Source organism: Gobio gobio, assembly GCF_949357685.1.
Source record: "Gobio gobio genome assembly, chromosome: 1".
NCBI classification, from domain to species: domain Eukaryota; kingdom Metazoa; phylum Chordata; class Actinopteri; order Cypriniformes; family Gobionidae; genus Gobio; species Gobio gobio.
Window position 1 is genome coordinate 39,474,449 of NC_137097.1, and position 20,552 is coordinate 39,495,000.

Below are 20,552 nucleotides of genomic sequence, written 5' to 3' on the forward strand. Positions count from 1 at the left end.
GTTATAATCCTGACTGCTAGCGTGACAACCACACAGTCCAGAACTAATGTCGGACTAGTAACAGGGATTGGTCAATTTAAGCACATTTTTTTTTTCTAAACACTTGAAAGTAACTCAAATACAACATTATCTAATTCAAAAGTTTTTTTTATTAACATTCAAATGACAGATTGAACCAGTTAGATTAGAACACAGTCTGGGGGTCAGAACACAGGACCCTTAGAGCCAGCTAGTGTCTGGGTCAGAGCAAAGGACAATCAGAACCAGCTAGAACAGCCTGGGATTCAGAACACAGGACTAGACCCACCTGGATAAGAACATCAGCCTACTGTCATACTCTACAACTAGGCCTAATCTACATTCCAGCCCTGAAGGTGACAGGAAAAGATGAGGAGTTGCTCTCTCTGTGTGGTTCCTCCAGGCCTTTTAGGTTGAGGCAGCTTCTTCACCACATCACTTTTACGAACATGTGCCCCAGGTATGACCACACAAATGTGTTCTGTTGACTAGATACAATACAGGTGGTGTCTTACATTACCCATGTAGGAAAGTAATATTTCACTTCTATTTTCAAAGTTCTCAAGTTTTAACATCCCAAATATGACACTGTTGTTACAGATTAGATAATCATAGACCTTACATAAGACAATTTACTGAAAGATAAGAATATTATATGATGTATATTATAATAGTACAATTTACAGTTGTGTTTTGGTTTGGACCGAACATTGTAATGAAGTGACTATACTTCAAGCGAGCCGATACTAGTTGGTACAAAATTACAATGATAAACATTGCACAATAAACATACAAATCAAATATAACTATATATTTTAAATAAAATAGGGAATAACAATCAATATGTGCCTATGGTGCTTTAGTGGAACGTTGCTTATCGCTGAATCGGTTCTTTGAAATGAATCTTTCGAAAGAACCGGTTTGACTGGAGAATGTGAGCGCGCCTCGATACATGAAGTTACAATAAATATGCGTATCAAATATAACGATATATCTTAAATAAAATACGTAATAAACAGCAATATATGCTTATATGGTGCTTTACTGGAACGTTGCTTATCACTGAATCGGTTCTTTTAAACAAATCTTTCGCAAGAACCGATTTGACTATGAGCGCGCCTTTATTTTGAATTCGCTCTCGCTCACCTCTCCGCCCTTTTGTTGTTATGACTACGAGGTCGTAAATCCGCCATGTTTTCCTTGCTGAAGCGTTGCGACAGAGACGGAGGTCTAGAACGACATGACTGAAGAAAATAATAATACGGCAGCAACAGTTACCGACCAAACGGAGCATAGCAACATCATCACCATCCAAACCACTCTTGGAGACGAAGGTAGAACCAGTGTAACGGGGCACAGTCACATAGCAAAAACGCGATTAACGTTAAATGTTTGGGCCCGACTTTGTGTTGTTCAGTCACGCTAGCAGGGTCTCCATTAGCTGCAATGTTATTTTTGTCCAGCATGTTTAGGCTGCTAATGCTGCTTAGCATCAGCTCATCTATGTCCTTGCTGCATCAGTAAAAAAACTGTTTGATAAATCTGCTGCCGTGCAGTTTTAATAAGTGTTTATTCATTCATTGACACTTTTGATCCTGTAGATTTTTATATAAAAGACCAACTTTCTTAAAACACAATGTCAATTTCCACAACAAAGTCAGCTGCACCTTAAATTATTCATTTTGTTGAATAGCATTTTGTGATGGAAATTACATGTTAAATATTCATGGAGTTGAATTGCTTTGTCTTTCTTGCTAGCATTTTATGTCCTAAATGCACTATTAATAATTGGTATTTTATTATTAAATGTATATCTTTAACCTATTAACTTTATTAAAGGCAAATAACAATGCCACAGCTGTGTGAAATGTGATTATTTTAGATCAGTAAATATGTTTTTCATTCTTTGTTTAACTTTGCACTGATAATTGTACAATATACATGATCTGTTAAATTGAAGTTATGTCCATATGTTTGCCCAGATGAGGATATTCATAAATGTGGGAGATGTCTGGAGGAGTTCTCCGCTCTGGATGCTTTCATCCAACATAAACTCAACAGGAACTGCAAGCGTCCTCTGCAAGACCATCAGGTTTGTGTGGTATTTACATTTACATTTACATTTATGCATTTAGCAGACGCTTTTATCCAAAGCGACCCACAGCTTGGGGGTACAATAAGCGATTGGTCGTGAAGAGTCGAGTGAGCGCAACAAGTGCCTGAAATACTTAGTCCGTGTACATTTCTCAGTGTAGTACAGGCTAGAGTAGGGAGGGAAAGAGGAGGAAAAGAGGAAAGGAAAGTTTTTTTTTTTTTTTTTTTTAAGTTAAGTGCTCACGGAAGAGATGAGTTTTTAGTTGACTTTTGAATGTTGTCAATGAATCAGCATTTCGGATGGCGGTGGGCAGATCGTTCCACCAGCTGGGAACGTTGAATGAAAATGTTCTGGAAAGGGATTTTTTGCCTCTCTGTGAAGGTACCACAAGCCTTCGCTCCTTAGCTGAACGAAGGCTTCTGGTGTGGAGTCGTAGAATCGAGTCAAAGTATGCAGGAGCTGAGTGCGTGGTGGCTCTGTAGGCAAGCGTCAGCGACTTAAACTTGATGCGAGCAGTGAGTGGTAGCCAGTGCAGAGAGATGAAGAGTGGTGTGACGTGGGTCCTTTTGGGCTCGTTGAAGACCAGACGTGCCGCTGCATTCTGGATCATTCGAAGTGTTTGGATCGCACAAGAGGGGAGTCCAGCCAGAAGCGCATTGCAGTAGTCAAGTCTAGAAATAACCAGGGCCTGGACAAGAAGCTGTGTTGCGTGTTCTGTTAGGAACGGTCTAATCTTCCTGATGTTGTGGAGCGCAAACCTGCACGAGCGAGCTGTCTTAGCAATGTGTTCTCTGAAGGACAACTGGTCATCAAATGTAACTCCAAGATTTCTGAGTGATTTTGAAGGGGAGATCAGGGATGTACCTAGCTGGATGGTGAAGTCATGTTGCATAGTGGGACTGGCGGGACAGATGAGGAACTCAGTCTTTGCCAGGTTGAGCTGTAGGTGATTTTTACTCATCCATGCCGAGATGTCAGCCAGACAGCTGGAGATTCGTGCAGCTACTGTGGGGTCGTCTGGTTGGAATGAAAGGTAGAGCTGAGTGTCATCAGCATAGCAGTGATATGAGAAGCCATGTGCCTGTATGATGGGACCTAATGAAGTAGTGTAAATGGAGAAAAGGAGAGGTCCAAGCACTGAGCCCTGAGGAACCCCCGTGGTCAGTTGATGCGCTTGGGATTCCTCTCCTCTCCAGGCAACCTTGAAGGACCTACCTGTGAGATAAGATTCAAACCAATGGAGCGGAGTCCCTGTGATGCCCAGTGATGAGAGGGTGGACAGAAGAATTTGATGATTGACCGTGTCAAAGGCAGCAGATAGATCAAGGAGGACGAGGACTGATGATTTGGACTCAGCTTTAGCTATCCGCAGGGCTTCGGTGACCGACAGTAGTGCAGTCTCTGTGGAGTGGCCCCTTTTGAAACCGGATTGGTTAGTGTCCAGCTGATTATTCTGTGAGAGGAAGGATGAAACCTGGTTGAAAACAACTCGTTCAAGAGTTTTTGCTATGAATGGCAGGAGAGAGACAGGTCTGTAGTTATCTATGAGTGATGCGTTTAAAGTGGGTTTCTTAAGCAGTGGAGTTACCCGAGCCTGCTTGAAAGTGGTAGGGAAAGTGCCAGTGCAGAGCGATGTGTTGATGATGTGTGTGAGTGCAGGAAGGAGAGTAGGAGAGATGGCTTGAAGGAGGTGTGAGGGAATGGGATCGAGAGGACAGGTGGTAGGATGGCTGGAGAGGAGAAGTTTAGATACTTCGGCCTCAGTGAGTGTGGAAAATGAGGAGAGAGTATGTTCGGTCGTGGAAGTGGCAGATCTAAAATCCACAGTGTGTGGGGGTGAGAACTGATTGCTAATAGTTGTTGTTTTGTTTGTGAAGAATTGTGCAAAGTCGTCTGGAGATAGGGAGGTGGAGGAGGAGGACAGAGCAGAGAGTTGAATGTTCTGAATAGTGTGCGTGAGTTTGAGGTGCTGCTGATTTTGTTTTGGAAATAAGAAGATTTAGCTGCGTGTACTTCATTCGAGAAGGATGAGAGCAAAGACTGATACTTAGCTAGATCAGATGGGTGATTTGATTTATGCCATTTCCTCTCTGCTGCCCTGAGTATCGTCCGGTGTTCACGAATAACATCAGATAACCAAGGGTTAGAGGGAGTAGCTCGTGCTGGCCTAAAAGAAAATTTATTGTTATCATTCTTCATTTTTTAGCAGATACTTTCTTATCCAGAGTGACTTTATTGTAAATACTTCTTCTGGGAAAATCTCCCTGAGATTAACCATATAAACCAGCAAAACGAGTAGTATTTTCTGGCGAACTTGTCATTTTTTAAAAAGAAATTACTACTTTTATTTAGCATGGACACATTTGATCAAAAGTGACAGTTAAGACATTTATAATGTTATAAAGATTTCAATTTCAAATAAATTCTGTTCTTTTGAACTGTCTATTCTTCAAAGAATCCTTAAAAATGTATTATGGATTTCGTAAAAATATTAAAGTGCCCCTATTATGCTTTTCTGAATATTACCTTTCATGCAGTTTGTAATATAGCTCTTTGTGAATGTGAAAGATCTACACATTTTGAAGATCAAAGTGCACAATTAAGTTATTGGGTCTCATTCACTAATAATTGTGTGGATTCTTTCGTATTTTTCACGAAAAAAATATCCGCCTGATTCACAAAACGTTCGTGCGCACATGAATTTGTTCCTAACCTCGTTCTGATGTAAGTGAAGAGTATTCTAAATGAGCAGCCGCGTGCATGAGGTTAGTCATTTGCATAAAACACTCAAACTTTCCACTGTTTGCAGACGTGCTCTCGCCTGGATCCTCGAACAGTGCCAAGTGTGCCATTCTCACCAGTTCTCACAATAAACACCTTTTTATAAAGGCCCAGATTACAGACTCTCATTAGCCAGCTGTACATACGCGTATATCTGCGTTATTCAGAGAACCCTCGGAGCTGAAGCTATAACGCAACTTTTCTTGCTCTTTAAAGGATTAGTTAACTTCAAAATGAAAATTTCCTGATATTTTACTCACTCCCATCTCATCCAAGATGTTCATGTCTTTCCTTCTTCAGTCGAAAAGAAATTAAGTTTTTTGAGGAAAACATTCCAGGATTTTTCTCCCCATCATAGACTTCCATGGCAACAAAAATGTTGAAGGTCCAAATCAAGTTTCAAAGTGCTTTGAAGGGCTTCAGACGAGGAATAGGGTCTTATCTAGGGAAACCATCGGTCATGATCAATGTTTTTTTTTAAATGATCATATTTTTTTAACTTAAATTGCTCACCTTGCGGTGCTCTGCGACATGTCAAGGTTTGCGCAATCACGGCGAAAAGGTCATACTAGACGTTGGCGGAAGTTTGTATTAGTCTTTGCACAAGCGCTTTGTAAACACGGGGGCGGTACTTCTGCCTACGTCTAGCTTGACCTTTTCGACGTGATTGCACAATCCTTGGCACGTCGCAATAATCCTAATGCAAATGTAAAGATTTTTTTTCTTACCCCACAGATAATTTGCAAATTAAGAAAAAAAAAATGCTTCTGGAAGCAAGACTAAATACCTTATGTAATTTTTCTTATGTAGAAAATGCATCTTGATTTAAGAATCTTTAGATATTTTGACTGGAAACAACAAGACAAAAATATGACAAAGTTAGAAAAGCATTCTTTGCAGTGCTGGTTCATTCATTAATTGAACATATTTTCGTCATGATGACCCCGTCAAAGTGACAAAAATGGCATGTCCTTTTTTTACAGGATAACGTTCACTTGATAACCTGTAGAAGTAACCTAAGACCCAGAAGTATGCAGATGTTTTTTGTCGGGTGCTGTTGCCATGGTGAATCATAATTACGGAGCTCCATTGATCATGGCTTTTCATAGTTGTGGTGCACGCGCCAGAGTAAGTCTACTCCGAGTTGATTGAACTACCTCAATTCAGCTGTTGTGAAACCCAAGTTTCCCATCTCGGGGTAAGTCAACTCAGAGTTCAAGTTTAAAAATTAGGAGGCAAATACTAATAGCATAATAGGGGCACTTTCAGCAGCACAAATGTTTTCTAATAATCTGGGCCCGTATTTATCAAGCTTCTCAAAGTGCCATTTTAGTCTTAATTGCTGAGAATTCATTATATTTACTCCTACTTTCAAACTTAAGTATAAAAGCAAGTTATCAAATTACTTGAGAGGTCTCTCAAGTGGTTCTGAGTTGCCAGTAGGGGCTTGTGATGGCACTGAGGAGAGAGACGTGCGCAAATCTTTTTAGAAGAGGAAGAATGTTTTTGAAATGTTTGACAATGAGCAGTTAATCAAACGGTATCGTTTGGACAGAGCAGGCATCATCTTTGTCAGTGCTGGATAATGTTGGGCTGAACTTGCCTTTTATAACATTACGCTGATCGAGTAATTCAGCGAGCAGTAGCGCTTCTTCCTCCCGCCAGTTCGGTTTTCTTTTAGAATCCATAATGGCTGATTATATCCAAAAATCTAGGCCATATATAGGCAGGTCAGTTAACAGCACACCAGTTAAAAAATTTAATTAAGACATGGTGGAAACGTGTTTATCTTCCATTTCAAATGTGTATATTATAATGCATTGTCTTGAAAATTCTTTATTGTCAAATGTGTGTTGAATGTAAACTCTTCTTAGGAATTTCACCATTCAATGTGAATTTATCTGAGAATATTCTTAAAGGACATCTATTCAGTGAATGGTTCATGCTCATGACATCGTCCAAAATCCTGTTTGTGGCACAGCAAAGTGTCGTGAATCAACTCTAAGACTGACACTTAAAATCAATTCTTAGCAGTGTTCTTGTGAGTAATTGTCAGATGCTTGACAAATACGGGCCCTGCAATATTTCTTGAGCCTCAAATCATCATATTAGAATGATTTCCGAAGAATCATGTGAAACTGAAGAATGGAGTAATAATGCTGAAAATACAGCTTGGATCACAGGAATAAATTACTTTACAAAAATATATTGACATAGAAAATGTCTATGTCTTAAAATTCTTTTAATTGTAATAATATTTCAGAATAAAGCTGTTTACTGTATTTTTGGTCACATAAATGCAGCCTTGGTGAGCATAAGAGCCTTCCTTCAAAAACATTAATAAATCTTACTGACCCTAAATTTTGAACAGCAATTCAAGAGTCTGTAAGAAATGTAACTTGAGGTCATTGTAGGATGTATCAGTGCTCATCCGTCTGTCTCCTCCCTCAGACAAATGTTGTCCCTAATGAAGGTGCTACCGTTGAGGTGAAAATAACTGAAAATGATTGTTCATCTGATGAAGCGGGAACGTCCAGTGGAGGTACTGTGCTTTTTGTTATTAAAGTCATTAAAATATCACTGTCATTTTTCTTTGGGGGGTGGGGACCAGATGCCCAATTTTAATGGGACAGACCTTTTCATGATGTCCCAACTTATTTGAATTTGTCTTAAATACAGGGCCGTCCAAAGCCAAACAAGACATCTGCTCTCCATAATTATATACAGTATGAATACAATGGGCTCATTTGGGGCTGAATTTAACGTAATTTACCAATCTCTCTGTCTTTGTTTGGGTACTAAATAAAGTTGCTTTGTTCTTTTAGACAAGACAGATAAAAGGGCGGCAGCTGGAGGACAAAAGAGAAGCCTCTCTGCAAGCGAGGATGACAGTCCCAATCCTACAAAAGTGGTTTGGAAGTTAAACGCAGAGGGACGATACGTCTGTGACATATGTGATAAGACCTTTAAAACGGTACAATATTAGATCATTTTTATGCATTTAAATACTGCGTTGTCATATTTGAGAAATATGCAAGCACTACTCACTACTCACTGTCCCTTAGACAAACATTCTGAGAACCCACATGTTCACGCACACTGATCAGAAGGATTTCAAGTGTGAAATCTGCGAGACTGCGTTTAGGACCAAGGGTTCGTTGATCAGACACAAGCGTCGACACACAGGTAAATCTCAGCTGTGTGAGGTGGAATCTTTATAAACTAGGTAGTGAAAGTTATATAGCGCCTGTTTAAAGAGGCCATATTATTATATTTTGTTTTTGTGGTCTACTAGAGTAGGTTTTCATTCTTGAAAAATTTCACATATTTGACATTGTTGCAATACCTCTCTTCCCAGTCTGTCAGTAGCTCTCTGTTTAGTCTCTATGAAGCCCCTCCTTCTGAAAAGCACAATGTGCAATGATTGGTTGGCTAGATCAGTTTGTTGTGTTTGGTCAATTGCTTTGAGTTTGTTTGTTTGTTTGTTTGTGAAATGTCACTCCCCTTACCATTACCGTGAGTTTCAACACTACTCAATATATAAAGCTCAAATATTACACACTAAAGAGAGTTGAAAATGTAAAAAAGCATAATGGGTCCTATTTAAGTTTTCACGGTTGTCATTTGATGAATCAAATCATGATGTAACTTTCTTCGGCAGATGAACGTCCTTACCGCTGCAATCAGTGTGGACTTGCGTTCAGAGAGTCCGGAGCTCTAACCAGACATCTGAAGTCTCTCACGCCCTGCACTGAGAAGATTCGCTACAGTCAGTGTAAAGAGATCCTTGTCAGCAAAGATGGAGTTCAGAAAGGTAATTCACATCTCACGATGGATTTTCATAATTGATTGAAGGGTCGTTTGAAAACATCGGAAGTACAAGCATAACTCTTGTGTGCATGTTGTTGGCCAACATTTTTAGCTGATTTGTTTGTCACAATGGTGTTTTGTTTTTAAAGTGAAAACTGTTGTAAAAGTGAGGTTTTCTGATTCTGCCGCTGTTGGATATCGTTCTAGAAGTTCAGCTGTCACCTCCTGAACCCGAGAAGGAGCAAATTCCTCTTGTGAGAGTGGTGGAATCTGGCCAGGAGATCATCCAGATCGAGGTGGTAGGACAAGTACAACAGGTCTGAAACTAACAAACATAGTATATTAAGGGCCAGGTTTACTAAACAGGCCAAATTGGAGGGAGAGCGCAATTCCAAAAAAAGCACTGATGGGAGTGGAAAGTTCTGCGCGTGATCTACTGATGACACGCAAATTAAAGCACACAGACGCAGCCGGATCATTTCCATAATGACCAACGCAATCTACCTGTAAGCATCTAGTTTAAGACGTATTTTTTAGTAAATAATGGCGCAAACACCAGTAAATTGACGAGTGCAAACCTTAGTAAATCATCATGCATGATTCATTTAAATACTCTTCGCCCATAAATTTTGCGTCTGAAAGGGAAACTGCTATAAATGCATATGCAATAAGATCAGCCGCAAAAATAACCCTGTCTTTAGTAAATCCTGACTGTAGTTTTTAACGCCAAAAGAGGGTTTGCGCTGGCGCAAGCTGTTAGTAAATCTGGCCCTAAGTATTTTATGCCAAAACAGCTTGTTGAATTGCACTATTTGAAACAAAAACATTTTGCAAAAACAGTTACTGCATATTTGGGGGCTGCAATTTTACATTTTTATATTTAAGCATATGACAACGTTTAGCATGAAAGATTTTTCTTGGTTGTCTGTCTGCTTTGTTGGATTTCCTCTTGCCATTTTTACAAACAAAAAAAATTATATTTCTGAATTTATATTTATGTAGTATAATTTTTATGTTTCATATGATGTATTATGTTATTTTCGTCACACTTTAGATTAGGGTCCAATTCTCACTATTAACGAGCTATTAACTATGACTTGCCTCAATAAACTCCTAATTTACTGCATGTTAATAGTTAGTAAGGTAGGATTAAGGGATGCAGAATAAGGCATTAATATGTGCTTTATAAGAACTAATAAACAGCCAATATCCTAGTAATATGCATGCTAATAAGCAACTAGTTAATAGCGAGAAGTGCACCCTAGACTAAAGTGTTACCTTTATTTTAATAATATTTATGATTAAAATATTGTTACATTTCATTATTCATTGTTTCAACAATTAGGTTTTTTTAATTTTTTTATGGAAAATGTACAATAATAAGTGGACATTATAAAACATGATAACATTACTAAATGGGATAGATTTCACAAACTAACGATAAGATATTCATTTACAGCATTTTTAATCTAGGTTAATTTTAATTTCTACATACACATTTTTAGCATTTCAAATTAATGTGTTATGAACAAATATATCAGCATTTATCTTGAGATAATTTTTTTATTGTTAGTAAATGATGCCTAAATCATTAACTAATGTTAACAATATTAAATGCATATAAACAAAGTGAATCTCATTGTAAAGCCATTATTATAATTATTTGTTTTTAAACTGAAATCTGTAGCTTAAAATATTTTTATTTAATTAGAACAAACTTAACAATAGAAAAAAAAAAATTTAAAGAAGAAACTTGCTAAAAAATGAAATGATGCTGAAAATTCAGCTTTGATCACAGGAATAAATTACATTTTAAAATGTATTTAAATAGAAAACACTTATTTTAAATGGTAAAATTTCACAATATGACAGTTTTTTTACTGTATTTTTTTATCAAATAAATGCAGCCTTGGTGAGCATACGTTATTTCTTTCAAAAACATTTAAAAAAATTATTGACCCCAAATATGAATGGTAGCGTATATTCAGAAGTAGTTGCTTTTTAAGGCTACTTTTGCATTATATGGTTCCTCTGTCCATAACAGGTGGTGTCTCAACCTCAAACTGCAACTGTGGTTGAAGCCGACAATCTAATCTGCCAGGCCATCATCAACTCTGGCATCGCGCTGGAGACCGAAGCCACAGAGGCAGCTGAGCAGGCCGAGGCCCGATCGCCTAAAGCCATCCTGCAGTCTCCTGAGGCAGAGGCTAGACTCACTGACATCCAGGTGACAGAAGAGTGCGTGGAGACCGTGGCCGAAGAGACCCAGGTGAGTTTCTAAGGTCATGGTGGGACGTTTTATTACAATAAAACACAAATGAGACTTCAAACTGTTTTTATCCATGGCAGGATTCATCTGTGAAGGAAGGAGAACCTGTTGAGTCAAAATTATACAAATGTCCTCACTGTGAGCGCATGTTCAAGACATTGACCTACCTGAGGGTTCATGTCAAAGGGCATGTTGGTAGGCCCCATTTAAAGCAATTTATTCATTTATTATCTATATTATTTCCCACAAGCCTTCTTATTAAATGTCTCTTAGAGTCTCTTATGTAATTATGAGTCACACTTTATATTAGGTGTCTTTAACTACTATGCACTTGCCATTGAGGAGGGATACGGGACAAGTTAGGGAAAAGTTAAGGGTGTGTTGAGGTGTCAATAAGTGCATTGTATTAAATGATTAATCTAAATGTTAGTACATAGTAGTTATATACACTTAATATAAAGTGGGACCTAATTATGAAAACTTTTTCAAATGTGTTTTTTTTTTTCTCCGCAGGTTATAAGCCATTTAAGTGCTTAACATGTCAGAAAGAGTTCCTGACGGGCTACGTGCTGAAGAAACACATGGAGACGCATGTCAGCGAGCGGCGGTACAAATGTGGAGAGTGCGGCAAACAGTTTAAAGCCATCGGACACGTGCGGGAACACATGAGAGCTCATTCGGACGACAGGCCGTACCATTGCAGCTTCTGTGACAAGAGTTACAAGACCAAGGTGAGACACTACATATGCAAAAACAATCCTTGGGTTTATACTAGTAGTCGACTGATATTGGTTTTTTAATGCCTGATGCCGATATCTTGGAGAACAGGGTGACCGATGGTCGATATAAAGCTGATATATAATATACATAATTTATATTGATTTGAATTGATATTATGAAGAATTTTTTTTTTTTTAAATAAACATGCTTATACTTTAGACGGCAACTTCTTGATTCTGCAATCATATTACAGTATTTTTCACAAATAAAGTAATTGTTTAAAAATATATGAATAAAAAGGAAGTAAACACTGTAGGCTAACAGGGCACTCAGTAACCTGTTAAGTTTGTGCACACTGGTAATCATATTTGTTTCAAATACAGACAAGGTAGCACTAATATTACATACAGCAGCACTGTGTAAATGACATTAATGTGACAGTGATCAACTGAATATAGCGCAGCATATTTTAAAATCAAGGATTTAAAGTTTGTTGCATCTCCAGTGAAGCTGAACTCTCCTGTCCGCATTCACTTCGCCCTGAGCGACCGTCACACACAGAAACACATTAATGCAGGCTACAAATGCGCACTTCAGAAGATCTCACGGCTGGATTCGATTACATCTGAAAGGATTGTGTAATTAAATGTTTATTGAATATTCAGAGATTTGTTTTAACAATATAGATGTGTATTAGCTGAATGTTGACTAAATTAGAAAGTATTATAGCCTATTGTTTGCCTTTCTGTTGCTAATAATATAAAAGCAAACGCCATACTTTTTTGCAAACCGTTTACTTTCTTTGTTTAACAGGTCTATATAATAACGTATTAGATATAACTGTTTAACAGAGGCCGTAAACTAATGAAGACCGAGAAGAATGTGAGCGCTGTGTGATCAGGAGCTGCAGTTCTCAGGCGCCGGACTTTTCAGCGGCACCTGTCAAAATAAAAGTCCTGCTTCAAACACAGGCCAATCAGAATAAAAAATATCGGCCAATATATATCGGCCTTGGCATTATATATCGGTCGACCACTAGTTTATACAGTAGATATGTTGCGGGGCAACCTGTCACTCACATGAGATCACAGCAATAGCAAAAAACAACCATCCAATCAATTCCTTATGGACAAAGTCAAGTTCCGCCCTACATTTTTGCTTGTTCAAGAAGCTCGGACATATGCCACAATCTGGAAGGAAGAAAAGACTATTGCAATTTCCGTTTCATGCCGACTTATATCCGTTTTGTTCCAGAATGCTCTGCAGGTCCACCATCGCACTCATGCAGATGAAAAGCCTTATGTGTGTCCGCACTGCTCCCGTGGATTCCGGGAAAAAAGCGCTTTAGTGCGTCACATCCGACATCATACGGGAGAAAAACCCTTCAAGTGCTCGAAATGTGGGCGGGGCTTTGCTGAGCATGGAACACTGAACCGCCACCTGCGAGCTAAAGGTATGTAAATATGTAGAATTGTTATTAATTAACCAATCAATTATTGTTATTAATTTAAATTAATACTGAAGTGAATGTTAGAAGACAACAAGTAAACAAGGTATGGTAAAAACAGAACAAACAAAAACAAATTTTCAAACTCTTTTGAGCCATAAATTAGTATTTTGTTAAAGGTGCAGTAAGCAATTTCTGAAAGCGAATCAGATTGAGCATCACAACACACTTGTAGCTAATCAGCAGTAGGGAGCGTGTCAACTCATGATGGGGGACGAGAGAGAGAGTGAGCAAAAGGGAGATTTGAAGAAAGACTAGAAAGAGAGATGGCTGAGAGACATTACAAAAGAGAAAAGCTCAGAGGAATATCACTGGAAAAAGGTTTATGGTCAGGCAAGAGCTTTGAGTGTCACTGTTTGTCTAGTCTCAGACCGTTGGCTGAACGTCTGATGCATATGGCACACTTATCTGGAAACGCTTCAGGAGTTTCGAAGTCGTCATCTGATTGGTTGAGTTTTACAGGATGTCCACGAGACGTGCGTGTTGTGTTCGTTAACGTTCCGCCTGGAAACAAATGCTGCGACTCCAAACTCCCTGTTTACAGCTGTGACAGCGAGCGCTTACCAGGATCGACTAAAGCTGGATTTTCAAATGTATGTGAAGTTTGCGGCTCCATTTTTGCAGTTGACTTGCACAATGTTCTTAAATTAATAATTTATTATTAATTTATTACTTTATCCATTTTTCACGCCCATAAACGTCCGCTTGGGCGGCCCTTGACCAATGGAAGCTATGATAGAGTCCAGACCTTCTGCCGTGAAACTACTGTTTGTCTGGAGCTGCTTGCGACGAACAGCCAACTCTTGCTTGAATATACTCTTCTTTACTGTATGTTCATTTCTTGTTCTTCCTTTTCATTTGTTCGCCATCTTTTTTGGAAGGCATTATTTTGCTTTGCTTCAGCTATGATAAAAAGACATCCACTCTTGCATTGCGTGTTTGTGTATTTTGGGGGCGGAGCAATGAAGGGGGTTTGTTTGTTTGGGTTGGTTTCCAATATCAGCAGTGTTTCTCAGAAATCCCATACTGCACCTTTAAGACCTACCTTCTCAAAAACGTGAGGACACTTCAGAGACTCTAAGCCATTTATAGACATCAAGGCCCATTCACACTAATGATAATTACTATAAAGATTCTAGTTTTAGAAATAGCACACACCACAACGATAACGACACAGAGGAACAACATCGTTGAAATCAATATCAAAGCTTTTTTTCCTCAGCTGATAAATGATTAAAAAAAATTGCCAGCCAATAAGACTCCATCCTGCTTTAAAGAGCTCGAGCATTTAAAGCAACAACTGCAGCGTGTGCTTATAATAAACAGAATGTTGTCCTTCGTATTGTGAAAGGCCCTTTACATTTGTCATTTGTAATGACTGTGTGTGTGTGTGTGTGTGTGGTCAGGAGGCTGTTTTGCTACGCAGCAGAAGGACTCTGAACACGCAGGTAGCTCTGAGGAGCAGGAGGTGACGGCTGAGGACGTCTCCACCACTATCGTATCAGACGACCCTCATGCTGTGCTGGTGGAGTTCTCCTCAGTAGTGGCCGACACTCAGGAATACATCATAGGGGTAAGTGTCAAGTCACCTTTATTTATATAACGCTTTATACAATACCGATTGTTTCAAAGCAGCTTTACAGTGATAACTGTAAAATAATGGAAATAATGCATTTTCGCTGTTGTTCAGCCGAAGTCAGTTCAGTTAATTTTTTGAGCAAGTACATAACCAGCTAGTGTTCAAAACGATCACCTCACCTTGGTATTGGTAGCTTTTCACGGGAAATTCAAGCATGTTTGTCTTTGCGTCATTACGTCACGTAGGCCTGTCGCGATAGTCAATTAATCGCACGATTTAAAAAAAATTTGCTCTAATTTTTCCGGCCGCGATAATTGCCAGCGTCCGTTTTATATCCATTTTTGCCGAGCGTTACATTATATGATCACGCTCTTATGTAAAGGCTTCTAAGCACGACAAGACACAAGAGAACGCGCTGTATGTCAATGTCCTGTGTGTGTGTGTGTGTGTGTGTGTGTGTGTGTGTGTGTGTGTGTGTGTGTGTGTGTCGTGTCCTGTCTGTGTGGCTGCTCATGTCAGCGAATCTACGGACACTCTGACACACACACACACACACACACTCGACGCACAGACAGACTCGCGTCCTGCTCATATCGAGTTCTCTTTTGCTCATGAACAAACAATAACAACAACACAGAAATTTTTTTTGTATTCTCGTATTATGAGTCTTAAATTAGTTAAATAACGTCTTAAATGAACTTAAAAGAGTTGTGAGGAAATGAGATGCGCGGGACAGCGTGTCAGATCCGCGTCATGTTCGTCTGCGGCCGTTCTTAAAGTGACAGGAGCACTGATGATGCCTGTCATTAATGGTCATCAAAGAACAACAGGAACAGAGATAAGTGTAGCTTTAATGATGATAAATCTATATATAATTTATTATTTATGCAGTTAAGAAAGGTGTTTGATAAGTATTACATTTCTGTATATGTCTGACAGGGAAGGCCACAGGTAAATATAACATTTATTATAATGGGTTTATGTAAAGATTGTTTTAAGTTCACTTAAATTAAAAGTAGTTTTTTTAAAGCCTAATAAATGTTGAAATTGGTAGCTTTCAGTTATACTGTAATGTAACGTCATTAATGTTTCATAGAGACATCAGTGATACTGGCCTTCATTCATAAAAACATGACAATACAACACATATTTAAAATATGCTGTCAATAAATAGTTTCTACATTAATTTGGAGAGTAACTGAAATTATTACAATATCAAAATATTAAAAGCTTATTAATCGTGATTAATAACAGAAAAAAATGAGATTAATTAGTTTTTAGAAAAATTATCGATTCCCAGCACTACCTAAAACACAATCATCCGTTGCAGTTTTCCAGCTGTTTATTCAAGTGCATTTGTTTGTTAACAGACTGAGAGTCCATTGCTTTTTTTGTTATGGTTGTTTTGTTCATTTATTGTGGATATTTAAAATGCTTTCTGTTTTCAGTGTTAAATAGTCTTTAGAAATAAAAGTTTATTGATCTTAGAAAAGGTGTCCCTGCATTATTATGCCATTATCATTATTTTAGATGAAAATGCTCTCAGAACGACAATATTATCGTTTATCGCAATAATTTCTTGTCCAATTTATCGTCCAGCAAAATTTGTTATCGTGACAGGCATAACGTCTCGTCTGCATACATAAAGGAGGAGTCCAGCTAGTAGGCTATATCGCATGTGAGGATGCTGCAGGTGGTGGATCATTTATAGCCTTTTATCACAGCAGCTGGAGTGGAGTGTGGAGGGGCTACAGAAAAAAGATTTACATTTCAAAGACATCCAGTTTAAGGAACATTAATTTGCTTTTTGGGTTTAAAGAACAATTTAAATGAAATTCAAATGGTATGACAATTATAGATTAGACTGTACAGAAATTGAAATCTACAGGTAACACTAATACACACTAAATAAACATAGTCACGTGATGCTGATGTTGTTACCATTAACAATTTGAGAACAAAGTATAACAATAATAATCATTTACAAGGTTTGATGTGATGTGAGCTAAGTGATCGTTAATCACCGTAGGTAGCGCAATTCATTGTAATGTTTTTTTTCTCGGTCGGTCAGAACAAAAATGGCAGACATGTTACTCGTTCAGATGACATTTTCCGGTTTGGTCGTACTTCCAAGACGTAGATACTGTGATTCCGAAGTACAGTATCCACACATACTCCTCAAAACATTGGATTCATCCGCGCTGAGGAGCTGTGAAGATGATAATTCCGCAAATAACTGCAATTGCAGGTTTCAAACAGAGATGGCGACAAAGGGGCAAAACTTACAGACTGCAGCTTTAAATTAGTTCATTTAATCTATAAAGCAAATCTGCTAAAATATTGTCATCGTCCAGCTCAGTTCAGTTCTCAGTCAGATCAATAATATATAATAGCAAGCCAGAGGTGACCGTGGCAAGGAACCCGAACTCCATCAGGTGACAGAATGTCTAGGGACCAGTTCTCCTCTGGCCAATGAACGAACATGGATGTGTGTGATGTTACTTTATGCTTGTTATGTGACTTGATGTGCATCTAATGTGTATGAGAATTTAAGTATTAACTTGAAAATATTAGAAAACAAATTAATTTCATCACATGCATACCAGCAATATATTCAATATTTTTACCATTATTTACACTACAAAAGTTGATGGTCAGTAAGATTTTTATTTTTGAAAGTCTCTTCTGCTCACCAAGGCTGCATTTATTTAATCATAAAAACAGTAATATTGTGAAATACTATTACAATTTAAAATAACTGTTTTCTATTTGAATATGTAATTTATTCCTGTGATGTCAAAGCTGTATTTTCAGTATCATTACTCCAGTCTTCAGTGTCACACGATCCTTCAGAAATCATTCTGATAGGATGATTTGATGATCAAGAAACATTTATTATTGTTATCAATGTTGAAAACAGTTGTGCTGCTTAATATTTTTATGGAAACCATGATCATTGTTCTCAGGATTATTTGAATGAATATGAAGTAAGTAGCACAGCATTTATTTGAAATAGAAACCTTTTGTAACATTATAAATGTCTTCACTGTAACATTTGATCAATTTTCAGTGTAAGGAGACCTTGCTGAATAAAATTATTAATTATTTTAGAATTAATAAAATGGATGGCCAAATATTTATCTAAAAATGTTTCCATTTAGAGATTAGTTGTTGCAGTATAGTCACTATAATTTTGCTAACAATACAGATTTTGTGTTTGTTTTTGCAGGCACCAGCTGAGGAAGCAGCTCAAGGGGAGGAAGTGGCAATAATTCAAGACAATCAGCACCAGGTCATTTTTCACTTTGGTCAATGTCAACTTAAAGCAAATATTAGCAAGATAAAAAAGGGCTTTGTGAGCCAAATGGTGTAACCACATTGCTCAATGTGTCTGACTTCAGATGGACAGTCACATCATGAAGGTGGTGCAGCAAATCGTGAGCCAATCACACGGAGGCCACCAGATCATCGTGCGTAACGTGGCCGCCAACGAAACTCCCGGCATCTCGGACTGCGGAGACACCATCACTATCGCCACACCAGAGAGTTTGACTGAACAGGTTGCAATGACACTTGCAAATGCCATTAGTGATGGCACCATCCTTACCACGACAACAGAGGGCGCCGGCGAGACGCCCCACACCACAGTTACCATGGTAACAGAAGAGAACATTGAGACAATTGAGCAAGAGGAGCAATATGTCATTGCGTCACCTGACGAAATGGAAATCCAGACTGTGGTAGTGGTCTAAGTCACAGGTTTCGTTAAGTTAATAACTTATCCCAGCGGTGGTGTTGCATTTCCGTTCTCTGTGAGACTTTGTTTTGCAATGCATGAGAGAGGTCTGATGGATTCCTAAATTTTGCTTATGGAACATTTCAGTGTTTAAAACTTTGTTTGGGTTTTTTAAACAGATTACTTTCAAGCTGCAGGTTACACTAATGAACTACTATGCCGTTTTCAATGGACAGTAAAACCATGTTGTTTTTCTATTGAATATGATTTCAGATACTACACACCAAGATTTATTGTACAGCTTTCATGGCAGTGATGCCGCCATACCAACATTTCTCTCCTGCTGAATGGCATATAACCATACACGACTATCATCTACTTATCATGAATATGTAACATAACATGTTGCCACCAATAGAACAACTGGCAGGGAATGAAAGTACAAAATATGAAATATATTTTTATGCACTTGTATTTTTTCAGTCATTGATCAGTTCTCATTTCTGCCTATTTAGTGATGCACAATTTGCACAGTAATCTCCTAAAAGGAATATTATGTGCGCAAAAAGCATGTTAAGCTTCATTAACAGCATCTCTGACATATTTCATCCCCCATTTTCATAAAATGCCTATGGGACAAGGTTTTCGGGAGGGTTTAAAATCAGAAAGAGCTAAAAATGTCTAAATATGTTTTTTCAATAAACTTTCGGTTATAACGATTTCTGGAGAGACAGTGCCTTTCTGCAATTTCAAAGTTCATAATCCCGACGAGTTGAAAAATTTGGATACGATTTTGGACAGTTAAGGTTATTAAGCGTTTTTTAACCACAATGGTAATGTTAACGGGTAATTCACTGTTTAATTAGTTTTATAATAAGTGGCTGGCATAAGGTATGTTTAATGCTTATGCTCGTAGTAAGTGCATTACTGTATTTTTATTTATGTATAACCGTATATATGGGGGAAAATATCTATTCACCTAATAAATATATATATATAATATAATGTAATATTAAATTAAAGCTGTAGTCCATACATTTTTTGGGGTTAAAATGTATGGACAAAATTTGAGCAAGTACATAACCAGCCGGTGTTCAAAGTGTTCCTTACCATAGCCGTATTCACAACGGTAAGCTTGTAATAATGTGTTATAATTTGAGCGGTACTGGTGGATTTCCATGGGAAATTCAAGCATGTCTTTCCGTCGTCTGTATAAGAAGGAGTCCAGCTAGTAGGCTATATCGCATGTGAGGATGCTGCAGGTGGTGGATCATTTATAGCCTTTTATCACAGAAAATATTATTTATTGCTGGAATAATTAAACGTATCATTTTGATGGCGGATTGTTATCCAGAAAGGCCCAGATGACCTCATCAGTGACAACTGGAGATTCACCCACAGTCAAAAGCAAAAGATTAGACTGTACAGAAATTGAAATCTACAGGTAATGCTAATACACACTAAAAACACGTAGCCACACAATGCTAATGCTGTTAACATTAACAATTGGAGAACAAAGTATAACAATAATAATAATTTGAACGGTTTGATGTTATATGAGCGATCGTTAGATTTAATCACCGTTTGTAGCATGATTTATTGTAATGTTTTGTTCACGTTACTTGTTCAGATGACATTTTCTGGAGGAAATTTGTATTTGGGTTAAACTCCAAGGTGTAGAATCTGTGATTCTGAAGTACAGTATTCACACCAGTGCGGCGAATGAATGACAGCCACACAAACTCCTCAAAACATTAGATTAATCCGCGCTGAGGAGCCGCACAACTCCCGCACAGATGATAACTCCGCAAATAACTGCAATTGCAGGTTTCAAACTGAGATGGCAAAACTTACGGACTGCAGCTTTAAATTCCAGAATCGATATTAATTCATATAAAATTGCTTTATTTTATTCCTTGCTTATAGATGAGGCGGAGGAAAGTTGCATCTTTTAGGGCTTACTAATGGACATGAGAAAGTGAAAAATGTTGTATGGAGAAACATCTACAGCATACTATATACGACCTGTACCATCAT

At 38.0% G+C, this 20,552-nt stretch overlaps 1 protein-coding gene across 2 annotated transcripts; it reads left to right on the top strand.

Annotated features, from left to right (window-relative positions):
* Window positions 1-1,213: 1,213 nt before the first annotated feature.
* Window positions 1,214-19,236, top strand: e4f1 (E4F transcription factor 1). 2 transcript variants are annotated; one of them, XM_079829508.1, is made up of 14 exons: window positions 1,214-1,352; window positions 2,001-2,110; window positions 7,346-7,436; window positions 7,720-7,868; window positions 7,960-8,080; window positions 8,556-8,708; window positions 8,912-9,021; window positions 10,749-10,973; window positions 11,054-11,168; window positions 11,487-11,704; window positions 12,948-13,146; window positions 14,607-14,773; window positions 18,009-18,071; window positions 18,181-19,236. In XM_079829508.1, exons 1-14 carry the CDS (start codon window positions 1,259-1,261, stop codon window positions 18,529-18,531), a joined length of 2,166 nt encoding a protein of 721 aa, XP_079685634.1. In that variant the 5' UTR covers window positions 1,214-1,258; the 3' UTR covers window positions 18,532-19,236. The 2 variants fall into 2 exon arrangements, with proteins under 2 accessions (XP_079685634.1, XP_079685635.1); XM_079829509.1 differs by having other exon boundaries at window positions 8,912-9,000.
* Window positions 19,237-20,552: the final 1,316 nt, after the last annotated feature.

Bases quoted from the DNA above. Each gene is read 5' to 3' on its own strand.
- e4f1 (XM_079829508.1), top strand. From the start codon at position 1,259: ATGACTGAAGAAAATAATAATACGGCAGCAACAGTTACCGACCAAACG. The intron at 8,709-8,911 runs GTAATTCACATC...ATATCGTTCTAG, and splicing joins CAAAGATGGAGTTCAGAAAG to AAGTTCAGCTGTCACCTCCT. The intron at 9,022-10,748 runs GTCTGAAACTAA...TGTCCATAACAG, and splicing joins TGGTAGGACAAGTACAACAG to GTGGTGTCTCAACCTCAAAC.